The 15,617-nt window shown below is 38.3% G+C and overlaps 1 protein-coding gene across 1 annotated transcript in view; it reads right to left on the bottom strand.

The window, feature by feature from the left end:
* Window positions 1–15,617, bottom strand: part of gphnb (gephyrin b) — a 137,540-nt gene that overhangs the window by 35,613 nt on the left and 86,310 nt on the right. The window contains exons 7-8 of the mRNA XM_037685907.1: window positions 14,841–15,113; window positions 13,394–13,528 (exon numbers count right to left, since the gene is read on the bottom strand). Of these exons, the coding sequence (XP_037541835.1) occupies window positions 13,394–13,528; window positions 14,841–15,113 (408 nt within the window). The remainder of the gene's footprint in view (window positions 1–13,393; window positions 13,529–14,840; window positions 15,114–15,617) is intronic.

A 15,617-nucleotide genomic window follows, 5' to 3' on the forward strand; every position in this document is an offset into this window, starting at 1 on the left:
AGATATATATATATATATATGTAGATATAGATATATATTAAAATAAACTACTTACTGTTTGTACTACTATTCCTACTTTGTGGTTTTTCACTTATCGCCGGTCTTCAGGGCACGGATCGCCCACGATAAACGAGGGACTACTGTACATCTCTTACAACATTATTGAGGAGCAAAGGTGCCAAGCTGCGTAAGAATTATAAGTAACGGCATTGGGCAAATCATGAACTTTCCTTATGAATGTGTAGCATTTCTGATGACATAAAAAGTTTTTGTAAAACAAACATCGCATTCACGTCATAAACTGTATATTTTATAAACAAAGTGCTCCTGCCTGCTCATCATTAGGAACTGAAGCAAACAGGACTCACTTTATTGAACCTATGTTGTATTTTTGGAACCAGAGTTTGTGCACTACTTTAAGTCCCGCCTACTCCCCCCCCACCACCACAATCATAGGGTTACATTTTTTATTTAGACTCTTAACATTAACACCTCTTTTTTAAAAGAGAGACCTGATCAAGACTGTACACATTGTTCTATTTTGTATTTTTTATTTCTTTTTAACCGAGGTCAACGTTCGATTTGTTTACATGGAGGGGGCAGAACTTGAAGCTTGTAATGAAAACAGCCCACAGGAAACTGGTCTTGTTCTGGCTTCAGCTTCCAAGTTCCGGTTAGATGTCTAGATACATACAGTCTGTTCCTTTGCTTTACATTCAGAGCAGTTGTCCTCAAAGTCACTGCTCAGTTTACAAAATTAAACTATTAGATTCTCTTAATATTGTAGCAGCAAGAAACCTCAAGTCATCACCATTCCGACTGCACTTTCTGTCTTTTCTAACATATTGAGTTTATACTCGTCACACAATGGGTAATTTCTTTAATTTTATAATAATCTCTGTTCAAACAAATCAAATCATTGCACGTAAATCTCAGTAGTCCACCTCTATGTGCCACAGAGGGTTACAGCTTTCTCAAACCCTGAAGACATACACCCTGGATACACACTTTATCCACACAAATTATCAGCCAATGGGCTTGTTGAGTATTATCAATTAGGATACATTTTCATCACATGTATTTTTCACTAATCATTTAATTCAACCAAAACAATTAATAGATTTTAGTCTAGTCGTATTCTTCAAATCTGAGGACATTTTTAGTCTAAATAAAAGTATTTTAAAAGAAAAAAATAGATATACAGAATTATATTTACATTTACATTTATCTGACATACTGTTTTTGAATGAAACTAGAACATGGAAGCTAAAATAAAAAAGTAGGAAGTGGTAGCTAAAAGCTAAAAGTAACAAAAACTTTATTAAAAGTGAAAAGGGGCATAAGAAGATTTTTTTTAAAAAGAAGCAAATACAATGAAACAGATTTAAAAGAAAACAATGCTTTAAATTTTTTTTTTTTAATTCAATGGTTTCTATGGATTTGTTTTATTTTAAATGTATATTTATAAAAAATATAAAAGTTACAAAAACCAAAAGTTATAGCACAGCATTCTCGATTGGACTGAACGTTTAGATATTTGTTAAACAAAATGTTTGCCTAAGTGGTTTGATTGCAAAAAACAAACATACGGAAGAAACTATAAACAGGAAAACAATAGTGTGAATGTTAGACAGGAAATGCAAAATGACCAGCAGCCTCAGCTCACCAGAAGCATGAGCTGCGTGCGTCTTCGTTTAGCCTCGGACATTCATCATCGCCCTCTTACAGCTGCCCTCATTCTCCACGTCTATTAGACATTAATGAGCTATCGAGTGATTTTCCAGCGTGGCAGAGAGTGAGAGCTAACACAGCTGATTTGACAGGCACATGATGTGCTGCTCACCAGTCTCCCCCGCTTCTTCGCAGCCCACATGGTGAGTGAGCACGCTCAGTACAGCTGCTCAATCCATCCCTCTTACTTCATTTTGTTTCCTATTTATCTCCTTTTCTAACTACTACATCTTTTTGTTTCTGTCTCGCTATTTAAAGCTCCTTTGTGTTTTTTCCATCTTTCATTGCCCTTAAGGAAAACTCTGAGTTGGCATGTGTGACTAACTCGAGACAAATATAATCCACATACACTGCATGCAAACTCAGGACTGTTTAAAAACAGGAAGGAGTTCTTCATCATAACGCATATAAATACTGAATGATCTTAACAGGCTTCACGTGGATGTCAAACAACCCAAACAAGCACAATGAACACTTTTTTTTGTTGCTTTTTTGTAATTTAAAGAATACATAGATTTGAGCAAAATGGTGAAAGGATATGTTGAGCCAAAAGAAACAAAGAAAGGCTGAATGTCTCTATGATAATAAGAGATAAATAATACTTTCTTCAGTCATAACTCTGTTCATTTTGTCTCTGAAACAATATAGTTCACACATTATTATATAACAAACCATTCTATAAAATAAAACCATTGCACCCCACCTGATACTGAAAGGCCTGAGCTGTTGGGTCTCAAACAGTTTCCTTCAAACAAAACAAAGATCAAAGAAGACACTTTTGGCAAAAGTGTGAGCTTTAAAATTATGTGCTTCTTTGAAGCCTAACTGACATTGGTTATTTATATTTGCAGCCTCCAAACTGCCCTCGAGCGCTGAGCTTGGAAAACTTTTTCATGAGAATTGCACTTTTGCTTTAACGTATATGACAACAACTAGATGAAATAAAGAAAAGAGAGAAAAGTACCGTACTTGTCGCTGTACACGTCGAATCGCTGTACAAGTCACATCATGAATCTCATGAACATGAATCATGAATCTCTAACTAGAATAATCACTGTGAAAAACCATATCATGTTGCTGCTGATCTGTTTCAATGTTGATGTGTTCATGCGTGCACATCTGCTCACAGACTCATGTTCATGTTTGTGCTGATGTTCAATGTTTTATGTTATGAGTGCTTAGTGTATATTTAGTTGATGTTTTTCTTAGTTCATATCTTAGATGTTATTACTGTTTTTCTTATACATTTTATTGTTGGATGTAACTGGGACCTTGTGTACATACTTTCGCTCCACCACATGTACCACATGAGGTGCGAATGACAATAAAGAAACTCTGACTCTGACTCTGACTCTGATCAGTCCAAATATGGTATGTCTAATAAAGTGGAGAAAAACATAAACACGTCGCTTTGCCGTATAAGTTGCATCTATTACGTGTCACTGCTGATGTGTCGCGTTTGTTAAGTGTCACCGCTGACAACCAGGACATGTGGGCCGGTGTTGTGCCAAAAATCGATTGGCTGAAATGGCGGCCGCAGGAGCGTGCACGGGAGGACTTTAACAATAATTTAACAAGATTAACACTTAAAAACAATTAAATTTGTTTGTTTGAAATGATAGCAAAGGTGTGTCTCAGTTTAACTTTTCCTTAATAAATGCACTTTAATGGTCAAATCAGTTGCATTTCAAAAGCCGATTTGTGGAAGCGGGAGCAAGCAGAGCAGAGCTGCACTCAGGTCCAAAAAATCCGATCCGACCCGGCCCCAGTCCATAGCCAACAGCTCCGAACCCCACCAAAACCAACAAATTAACAGTAATTACAGGTTCAAACCCGAATCCCCCCAACTCCCTGACATTTTTAATTAATCTTTGACTGTTTATACCACTGACTATTATTAACGGTCAGCAGACACGCATGGCTGAATAAAGGGGGCAGAAGATCAGAGCTGAGGACCCGTCAAGCACATTAACTGCTTCTGCCTGCATCCTGCTCTGACATGTCAGATATTTTGTGATCTCACCTGCTTGGGTCAATGGCCGCGCGCGTCCGCTGAGTGCAGCGGCTGAATGAACGTCCATTTGGGCTGATGGATCGCTGGCAGTAGTCCATCTGAAGCTTAACTGAACGTTTTATCCATTTCAACTGGCCGGTCAGCATGCGGTCAAATGACCGCATGCAGCAGGTGATAGTATAGCAAGCCATATTGTCAAATAATTGGATCGTCGGCTGCGTGTGTCCCTGACGCAATAAAAAGCCAGACACTGACCCGGCCCTCACATTAAGCACATTATTATGGCCCGACCCTGTTCGAATCGGGGCCGGGTGGGGCCGGGCTCCGGGTTCGGGTTAGAAATGACAGGTCTAGTGCAGAGGGAGGACTCGCTGTGCATTTCGTCAAAATTGACCAATATAGCCACCTAAAAACAATTATTTGTTTGCTCGACGTTATAGCAAAGGTGTGTCTCAGTTTAACTTTTCCTTAGTAATTGCACTTTAATGGTCAACTCAGCTGCATTTCACCAGGGCGGCATGACGAAATGCAGCTGATTTGACGTTTGCTCCAGGAGTTCCAGAGCGAGATGAAGGTGGCTTAGTATGGCAAACCAAGTGACTCATTAATAGCCACTTTTACCCATTAATTAGTCGAGCACCCTCCATCGGCTGAAAATGGTAGTGTTCAATATTTTCCATGTCAGAATGAATAAAATCGTCAGATCTCAGACAAAAATTGGGTTATAAATATGAAAAAAAAAAGTATATTAGTCACTTTGGTGTATAAGTCGCAGAACTTGCAAATTTATGCAAAAAGGTGTGACTTATACAGCGAAAAATACAGTAATCCATGTCACATTTTCTTTCCTTGGTTTTTGTTAAGGTAAACTGATTAAAATTAAGTTAGGCCCAAGTTAAGGTTAGAAATAATTTCTCAATTTCTTCTTATGAGGTGTAAGCTTGCAGTTTGAAATTTGAACATGTTCAAAGAAATTTTGCTACAATTTCTAAATTTTATAACAGCTGTTGCTAATCCATCCCAAGACTGTTCGGGAACTTAGAAATGTCTCTCTTTAAAACGTCGTTAACTAATTACATGACATTAGATGATTTTCAGTTGTCCAAAGAGGCAAAAAGTGACATCAACAGTTTTTGTGAGTCTCTGTTCTTCACACACACTGAGGGAACCTGCATCAATATCTTCCTGTCTCTTCCTGTCAGCTGTTTAAAGCCTTCATGGCTTTTGATGGTGCTGCTTTCACACTTCTTCATCCATATCGCCCTCATTTCCATTTACAGTAGCGCTGCAGCTAAGCTGTTATGTTATTGCCCAGAAGGCAACATTTGGTACCCTCAGGGACAAAGAAACAGCAGCAGGATCAAGGGATCTCTTGTTTCTGTTTGTAAGGTTCACGGGATGAAAACAGCATCTAAATTAACAGATTCCTTACATGGATGAGATTGTTTTGTCTCGGGGTTTTTTTATGTAACAGTGTCTGCCACCTTATAACACAGCTGAAACAATAACTTCTAGCACACAAGTCTGTTCCTCATCTTCCTGATTCTGCAGCCCACAGACACTTTACAGTCCCATAGCTCCATAACTCAGCCTCCTATCCCCTAAACTCATCCATGCCCTGACATCGTACCTCCTTCAGGCATCAACATACTCAACACACTCGCACAAATTACATATGGAGGAGCTCAAATTATATTTACAAAACATGCACTCAACACAGAATGTAATATTCAGTGCCCACTAAGATAATAACACAAATACTTCACTTATTAAACACTCAAACAACCCTCTGGACTCAAGAAACCCCTGTAAACATTCACGCTGATTTGCAGAAGGAAAGACATTACTTACCATCCTCTGCCTGGAGTCGAAACAGAATGAGCTCCACTGCACACACAAACACACTCGCTCACGCACACACACATTTTTACACCAACTGTGTGAGAGAGCGAGAGAAAGCGAGCCTGAGCAGGAGAACCAAGAAGGGACGGCTGGGTTGGGAAGGACGCATAAGAGTGCGAAAGAGCAGCGAGGAAAGCAAACAGCCGAACGATGATGATAAGGAGGAAGATGTATACTGCAGCTGCACATGTGTACGCATGACTGAGGTTTGTATCTCCAGATGTTTCTGTGTTGGCCAAAGGAAATGTGATTCTTTCTCACATCGCTCCTCCCTATATCTGTCACTTATCTGTCACTCTCATTTATTTGAAGTGACTGAAAGAGGAAGGTGCAAAGTCCAGGTTGAGGTCCATATCTGGATGAATACATTTTGACAAACAACAACAACAACAACAACATGCAGCACAAGCCTAGCTGTCCAAACAGTAACTGTGTGCAGTTTCTTCACCTCTCCTCTCAGTCCCTTGTCTTCAACTCATTAGCTCCCTGTTCTCTTTCACTCTCTCTATTTTTCTCACTCCCACTCCTTTCTTTTCATCTTTTTCTTTATTCTCACTCACGCCATCATAAATCCTCAACACCTTCAGTGAGCAAGGAGACGAGGAGTCACTTTTACGAGCTTTACAGCATTGGAAGAGGACAATAACACATAACTAGTTGCTGCCTTGGCTGAGGACACGCAGACCTGAACAATGAATCAACAGTCAATACAGTCGGGTAAAAACAAACGTGAATAATTTCAGGAGAAGTCAGTGTCATATAACAAAGTCTTATCTGCTGTTTCTGCAGGGGAATAAACCCTAAAAGCTGGAGAAGTGCTGAAAACTGTGCAGAACACAGAGAAAAGAGTTTAATGGCATAGTGTAAAAGAGAAAAAATGCACCAGGTGATGTTTTATTCTCCACATAAGTTGCAAATATAATGAAAAAACTAATCATTAGAATGATTTATAGCCATAAATGCCAGTCATGTTGTATAAAAGATGCTCTTGATCTATTTAAGAGATGCCTCAGACATGTAAAAACAAATCCTACTGCAGGAGGTAAACAAATGCTTTCTGTGAAAATTATTTATGTTTGAATCTTTCAACTAAAAAAGTCATTAAGTTAAAAAACACTGAACTTTGAGGTGGCGGTGTCCCGGTCCATTTGTAGATTTTCTCCAAGTACTCCGGTTTCTGCTCACTAACCAAAACCATACATGTTAGGTAAGTTGGTAATTCTAAAATGGTTCGTATATAAGTGCAGGTAAAAAAAAAAGTGAGTGGATGCTTGTCTCCATGTGGCCCTGTGATGGGATTTGCAACCCGTGGTACCCGTGATTCAGAAGAAAACAGGTAAAAGAAAAAAAATTGGATGAATGGTTTTCAAGTCACCATGGAAACCACATTAGATTTTTTATTTTTTTGTCTTTTTCACTTGATTAAGTGCTGTTACCTCAAAATGACAGCCCAAAGAAGTGATCAAGCAAACACGGCGCAAAAATGACCAAAGATGATTAGTTCCATGATTTAAAAAAATATACAGTATATACAATTCTGTTAGGATTCTGATGATCATCATGTAAAAAATAATCATCTCCAAGGATCTCCAACTAAGTATTGAGTGCTGTACATGCTCATACTTTTCATGTTCATATTTTTCATGTTCATGCTTTTCAGTTGGCAAACATTTCTAAAAATCTTTTTTTTTTTTAATTGGTCTTAAGTAATATTCAAATTTTATGAGATAAGGAATTTGGGGTTTTCATTAGTTGTTGTTTATAATTATCAACGTTAAAAGAAATAAACATTTGAAATATATCAGTCTGTGTGTAATGAATGAATATAATATATATATTTCACTTTTTGAATAGAATTACTGAAATAAATGAACTTTTTCATGATATTCTAATTTTATGAGCAGCACCTGTATGTCCCTAAATAATGTATTATTTTTAAGTATCCTTTTTTTTTAACCTGTTTTGAGACCAGTACTAGCTCAAACATTTTGTTTGGGATTATAGGTTTGAAAGTGTCCTTCAGTGACCTGTTCTGATTTGCAGTAGAAAAACACATTACTTTTAGGCCAGAATTGAGTTATCCCACTTCAAAATTTTTATCTGCACCCACAGCTTGACCATGAACCTGTAGCGTCTGTGCTTTTTTACTCTTTCTTTCAGCGTAGTGGACCAAAGAAGCAGACTTATGGTCTGCTGTTAGCTGTACTGAGCCTCAAAAACTACTCCTAGCCTTAAAGGTTGTTGGAATTCAGAGGGTGGACTATTTAGAAGCAACGTTCAGCAAAAGCCACTGTAGCAACTCCTTTCATTAATATCCTGATGCATGCTCACCTTTCATTAAGTTGGTATTCCAACATAGACCAGCTAAGCTTTCATCTTGTGAAGAAATTGTAGCTACAAAAAGGATCAGTTCTAAAGTACATATAAAAAACAAACAAACAAACAAACATATATATATATATATATATATAGGCTGTTTAATTGCATTTTTAATATTTTATAGAATTTTATCATTTAGCGCTAGCAAAGTAAAAATGGCAGTATTTATTATTTGATACCAGTACAAAGTATATACACCCTGGTGTTCAGCACTACCATCTGCCAAGCTACAGTAGTCCCTCGCTATTTCATGGTTCGTTTTTCACTGACTCGCCCTATCGTGGTGTTTCAAAGTAAGATTGGACAAGACACACAGTTGGCAGATTGACGGATGAGCTGCACTATCAGCATGAAATATTTATTTAAAATAAAATATTTAAAATTGTTTAGCGCCTGCTGCACCTGTGCGCAGCCCTCAGCTGCAGGAGAAGCTTCCTCCTGCAGCGTGTCACGATCTCCGCTCTGCAGCGGAGAAGTGGGCGTGGCTGAGAGCAACTGGAGGCAGAGAGGTGATTTCATGACATTCTGTGTTTAGAAACATTGTTTAGAATATTGCAAGAGTATGGGAAGGGTTTAAATGCTTTAATATATATATATATACTAAAATAAACTACTACTTACTACTTGCACTAATATTCCTACTTTGCGGTTTTTCACTTATCGTGGGGCTTCAGAGTACAGATCCCCCGCGATAAACAAGGGACTACTGTATACTTATTATGTTTTCTTTTAACTGCATGTCATTTTACTTAGCAAAATAAATCTTCTAATTCTATTTTCTTATATATCATTAGTATATTTACAGACAAAAATACCACTCTGGCTTTGGTCAACAACAAGAATAACAACGAGCTGTCAACACTGATGCTTATAGAAGTGGCACGGACCGAGTCTAATAACTCAGCTGTTTGTTATTTCCTGCAGTTCAATCAAGAGTGAGGACTGGATCTCCATAAGCCCTGACCTTGACTCAAAACCATTCCTCAAAAAATACAATACAACCAGAACAAAATGATGCATTGTCCTTTGCAGAATGTGGACCTGAAAGAGGCTGAGAACATTAAACCTTTTAATCAAAATAAATGACAACATCTGTCAACTCGATGAGATGTTTTGAAGCGTATGCTTTACTATGACGATAAAGAAGGTATGCAGTTACACATCAAAGGTGATAAATATGAAAGCTCTGGTGAGAATTAAATATTTATAATTTCATTCACTAGTTTAAAAATAGTTTCAATTTAAATATTGATTTCTTATTAGCAAATTAAAGAACCACTCATACAGTCTGGTTTATTGGTACATTCTCAAATAAGCAGACAATGAAACTAATTTTTAAGACACATAAAAATGAGTTGAGCCCATCTCTTTCAGACTGGGCATGAGACTTTTTTTAAAATGTTTTTTTTCTTGTTCAGGCCTGGCACAAAAGAAATACTTTTCTAATCACGTTTTCAAGACATTAGACCACTTCTGTTTGTCAAAGAACATAAGAGCAAAGATAACTAAATAGACATTTCCTATGTTTACTTGTTTTAAAAGCTGAGACATTTTATTTACTATTCTACCATACCTGCACTTTTACTTCAGTAAAACTTGTCTTTTATAGAACAATTTACAATTACACCATAACATGAGTTATTTTGCTACTAGTACATACAAACAAACACACTCGTGGGCAACAAACATAATCGCCCGCCTTCTCCTTTTGCAGCGGGTGACAACAACTAAAGCAGGAACAGGAGAGAAACCTCCAAACACACACTGCCTACCGTCCTTTTGGGTCAGAGCAACATCTCCCATGTGCTTCATTAATCCAAACAAAATTACATAACTGTAATAAATGCTCACAGGAGTGGAAGGGTACAACAAGTCTCTGTAAATCTTGTGCATGGGTGCATGCTTGTCTGCATCTGTCTGAGTTTGCAGAAGAGGCAAAGAAAATCTGGGAACACGAGTTGTCTGTTGAGCTGCTCAGATTGCAATCCTCCTTGCAGTTGTTGACTTTGTGTACATTACATGTCTGAGAAACACGTTTTTCCTTAAGAATGATTGTGTGGGTGTAAATTTACTCAGCATGTGCGTGTTCTCAGTTGTGGCTTTGCAAACAAATGGGTTTGGACATCAGTTGTGAGACTGTTCTCTTTGTTTAACAAGTGCACAACAAAAACAATGCAGCTGTTGGGGGACGAATCAGTTCTGTGTTGTGCGTTTCCTTGACTGATGAAGCCTTCCGGATCGAAGGCGAAACGTTTCAGCACAAAAAAGAAACTGTCCAGATGACCTGACTGAAAAATGTTGGAATACAGCTCATTCAACACATGTAAACATATGAGTGCATGTGACTTTAACATGCATGTGGGATAAAGACCAACATGAACTGTGATTCTATACCAATAAAGAGTTACCTTCATTGCTTATATTACGCCATGCTGCGACAGGAAACCAACATTAGCCTGCTCAAAAATAGCTATAAAACAGTCAACTTATAGAAAGTGAGTTGAATTTTAGCGTGGTAGTAGCTAAGAGTTATCTATAATACATACTTCAGGCACTACCAGACTGTGCAAGGTTTCTGTTTTAAAATTTGGAGTCAAATATAGGAGTAAATCTGGTCTGTAAGCAAAATATTTATTGAAATAGTGGGTAAGTTTTCATAAAACTTTCAGAAAGTATCAATTGGATGTACAAGTATGAAAGATTAACTTTTAGTTTTAACCTGATTCGAGATATCCACCACAGACAATCACCTTTAGTAAACACAAACGGCTTCATCTCAGTTCATTTTACAGATATTTGGTTTATTAGAGGCAGAGTCACCACCAACATGTACTCTAAGTGCTGTAAGCAAGGTCTTTGTGGAAAACGTTAGTGTGCATGGTGACGAGTGGTGTGCATCCCTTCAAGAAATGCTGGTATCATTTATGCTAATGCACTTACCTTTTCCATAAACAAAAACAGCCACACACACAGAGCCATAACGACAAATGACCCTTAAGCTGGAAATGCTAATGCAGACATTGTGTGTATTTCTATATGCTTTATTTGTCATACGATCGTCTTGGTTGCGTTTTGCTGCGTAAACCGTGACGTTAGCTTTGGCAAAGAAAAGATTAGACCTACTTCATACCCTCTGCTGTTGAAGGCGCTGCACAGACGCTGTCAACAAAATCCAAATAACAAACTAGCACAAGCCACTATGACACAAACAGCATCAGCGAGCAGCGCCATTATGGCTCAGGGGACATAGTGTACACACTGTCGGCAGCTGCTTGCAAAGGGGGAATTTGAAGGAACATATGGCAGCTTGTCTCTGGGAAAAATCCTGCATGAGAATCTCAACAAATAAAGCAGTACACCTTTAAAGTATGTTAGCCATCTGCTTTGTCAGTACTCACAAAAATACACGAGTCCACACACTCAGGTCAAACACAAATGCTCACTAATGTGGTGGACTTGTGTGTTGTGACAGACTGAATCGAGAAAAACTTGTTTGTACGTGAAAGCTATGGCAAAGAAATCACTGCTTCACTAAAGCCAATAGCAGCATTCAAGCATCCAGTTATTTACTACTTCCCTCTGTGCACCTCGGCTGAAATCAAAATCACTTCCAACTCGATATGGGCCGTTATCACAACAAGCAGGAAGCAGACCATACAGCAGATGAAAAGAACAGCTTAAGGTGTTTAGAGAAGTTGTAGAAACAGAACGAAATACAGGACAATTGTCCATGTGCTTCATTTTACTTTCACAACTACATATAAGAAACCTAAAAAGGAAACAGCTACAGTATGATGGTAAAAACAAACTAAATCTAATTTATTTTCTTTGGTGGTCATTTCGTAATGATAATGTAATTTTGTTGCGCTTCGGTGCAATGACAATAAAGCTGATTATGATTCTGATTTTTAAGCTCATAAAACACACTATGGAAGTTATTACAGTGTTTGCTATTGTCTAAATGAATTTTAAACAAGAATAAAACGATCCTGCCACAACAAGACAACTAAAATCCAAGTGAAACAGTGTGGAGACAATGTCATAGCCAAAGAACATATCCAATAGATGCACAAAACTCAGATTTCTGCACTTACATGTAAAAGAGAGAAACTTTCTGGTGAATTTGGAGAACAACTCTACTGTATATAAAGAAAGTTGCAACAAAATAAGAAAAACAAACTATGATATCGACAAGTAAAACAAATCACATATTTTAAACACATTTTAGTAACAATCTGAGCTATATTTAGCTAATTTTGGTACTAAAATGATATAAAGATGAGCACACAGTGTATTTATAATGCCCAATTTCAATTTAAAAAAAGGTTCACACAGGAAGCTGAACTTACCTATGTCCTGTCAAAAATGATAAACAAATTACTACGGTTTACTGTATGTTGTTATTAGTCAAAGTTACAAGTGGCCAGTTCAGAGGATCTGAAGAGCCACATGTGGCTCCAGAACCATGGGTTGAGACCCCAGATATAGTAGAATAACAATTACCCAAAGACTCAGCAGAACACAGACTGCTCCTCTTAGCTGCTCCCTCTGTTGCATGACCTGTCTATACACTTGCCCTCCCACCCTCTCTCCTTCCGCCTCTAAAACCCCATCCTTTTGTTTCCATAGCAACCTCATCCTCCATTCCCAAGGCACCTGCCTGCTGTCCAGAAGGCACATGGAGATGTGACACCGACAGATGAAGTGAAAGAAAGCGGGAAAGGGAGACGGAGCGGGAGAGCCCTGATGCTTTTTCACAATTTAAAATCCTGTAGGAGAGATTAGTTAGAACAAAGCAGGATACTTCAACATTTTACACTACAGTTTGTTGTCTTTTAAGGAAGAATTGTGTATGCACCTTTAGTAAAGAGTCACAAGAAGACGATGAATGAAAATTAGGTACATAAACTGAAAAAAAGGTTCAAGTATCCCATAAAAGCCATGGTGTGGATACATGTAAAAAGCAAACAAACTGCAACACAAGTTAAGGATAATAATGTTAACATCCAAGCATTAAATCCCAACCTGCTGTTTCAACCAAATCCCACACACAAAGAACAAGGAAACTTCCACAGCTTGCTAGCTTGCATTTCAACAGATTGATCTCCATGACAACTTTGGTAAATTTTATTTTCATGCCATTCAAACTATTGTTTCACAAGTCCAGTTGTGTTGAGATATATTGTTTGGCGTTTTTACCCAGTAAAATAATATGACTTATTTTTTACAACAGAAAACTGTCTGCCACCAATTAGGTCTAATTCTTTAAAAAGGAGCAGTAAAGGAAAATAATATAAAAAAAATCTAAACCTTTACTAAAACAAAAACAAGAAGATTCAGTTTGTATGTCAGTGTCTCACAACTCACTTTGGGCGTGGGACAGGAAGCAGTCGAGAGACGGGAGGTGGCCTGGGCGCGAGGCGACTCGGAGGGCGTGGTGCTGAGAGAGGCTGCGTCCCTGGGCAACACCTGCACACCCCGTGAGATGATGGAGTCTGGGATCTGAGATCATACACACACAGATATAGACAGGCTTTCATATAAACACAAGTACCAGTAACACCAATACCAATATTGAGGGTTTAAAGAGATAAACATGGATATTTATGTAATCCAGACTCAAAAATGTATAAAGGTGCACAAACTATATTTCACTGTCTTTAATTTATCAACGTTGGACATGATGAATATGAAAAGCTAATAAAGAAATGACATGTTGATGACAAATGAAATGGGTGGTGGAGTCTTACCAATATTTATCTGGACAATGAGGTGGGATGTTACCCTGACAACAGAGCCATAAAGAGGGGTCCAGGCTGCAGACAGGACAGGATACGATGAAGGGCATGAAGACGTCCTCTCGTAATAAGTGTGCACAACAAAAAACCCTAGTCTGTCATTTAGATCACATTGAAGGTTAAAGCAGTGAAAACAATGACATAAGGTGAACTAGAGTCATCCAGTTCATTGTGGTGCAACAAAAAAATTGTATCTCAGGGTTAGTAGGTGACATGAAGACATAATGTTACACATAAATGTGAAAATGCATGCAGGAACACAACAGTCAGGACAACAAAACGTGTTAAAAGTTTATAAATGTCGGCTTGGTAAAGCATCCAATAAGCACAAAGCAACCTGCATTTCATTGTATAAAACTCCACTAAAGTCAGATGTATATGATATGATCTAATACTGAACAATTTTTGGTTCAATATTTAACTTTCTGATTGCTAAAATTACCAAAAAAGTTCTATAAAAAAAGAGTATTTATTTGGACCAGGATCATTGAAAATGTAAAATGAAGCAAAGCATACCACGCATACTGGTAAAAATGTGTTTTGGCAAAAAGTAAATAAATAAATCAACTTAAATTTTAGATGCTACATTTCACATAATGGACTTTGCAGACCACATAAGGACTGAGACATGTTGCGTCACAATAAGTTATCTGACTGCAGCAGTTGACATGATGCACGGCTGAAGCAACGGAAGGAAACATGTCTGTTTGAAGATGTGAAAGAAAAGTTTAAAAGTACTTTCCGACATAGTATTAAAACTAAACTTCACATAGCTCACAGTGATCAATTTGGTGATGTCTCTGTGATCTCAGAGCCTGTTTCATTTCACCGTTTTCTTAAACAAACTACATTTATTTGGTTTCACACCTTTATTTAGTGACTGGCAATGAGTAATGTAAAATGCCACATGAGAGACTTTTAACATCTGTTTGACAAAAATGACAGACTGAAATGGACGGAATGATCAAATTAAAAGAACGGTAGACCCTCCCCTCTCCTCCTCTCTGTGTTGGTACCTTGGCCGCGATGGATGCGGCGGTGATATGGGAGGAGGAGCTGTCCTCGGTAGACGCCACGCCGCTGTCCTTCTTCTCCTCATCCTCCTCCTCACATTGCACACCTTTGTCTTCTGTCTGCCGGCGTGGTGAACTGTTGGGAGGCGGGGAGAGGGGCGGCGGTGGCGAAGGCAAGTCCTCCAGCTCGTCTGCGGCCTCTTTTACCTTCACCACTGCGTCCCGAAGGAGGTCGATGGCGTGCGGCAGCGCTGGGAGAATGAACTGAAAGCACTCCTGGAGGGGTGAGCGTACAATTGTTTTTAGCCATTTTGGAAATTAATATTTAAAACTTTTAACTGTGACAGTAAGCTTATAGGTTTGGTTTTCAAACTTAGTATAGTAGTCCCTCGTTACTTCGCGGTTCATTTTTCGCGGACTCGCTCTAACGTGGCTTTTCAAAATAAGATTTGACATAACATACAATTGGCTGACTGATGGATTAGCTGCACAATCAGCATGTTTTATTTAAAATAAATTATTTTAAATTATTCAGCACCTGAGTGCATCCAACAGCTTGCGGGAGAAGCTTCCTCCTGCAGTGTGTCATATCTCCGTTCTGCAGCGGAGAAGTGGGTGTGGCCGAGAGCGATAGCAGAGTGCAGCAGGAGGCAGAGAGCGGAGATCATGACATGCTGTGCTCTTTTAGAGCTTTTTTTTTTTTTAGAGTTTAGAAACATTGTTTAGAATATTGCAAGAGTGTGGGCCTGTGGGATGGGTTTAAAATGCCTTATATAAAGT

This window comes from Nematolebias whitei, chromosome 12 (assembly GCF_014905685.2).
Source record: "Nematolebias whitei isolate Nwh7 chromosome 12, NemWhi1, whole genome shotgun sequence".
In the NCBI taxonomy this organism is placed as follows: domain Eukaryota; kingdom Metazoa; phylum Chordata; class Actinopteri; order Cyprinodontiformes; family Rivulidae; genus Nematolebias; species Nematolebias whitei.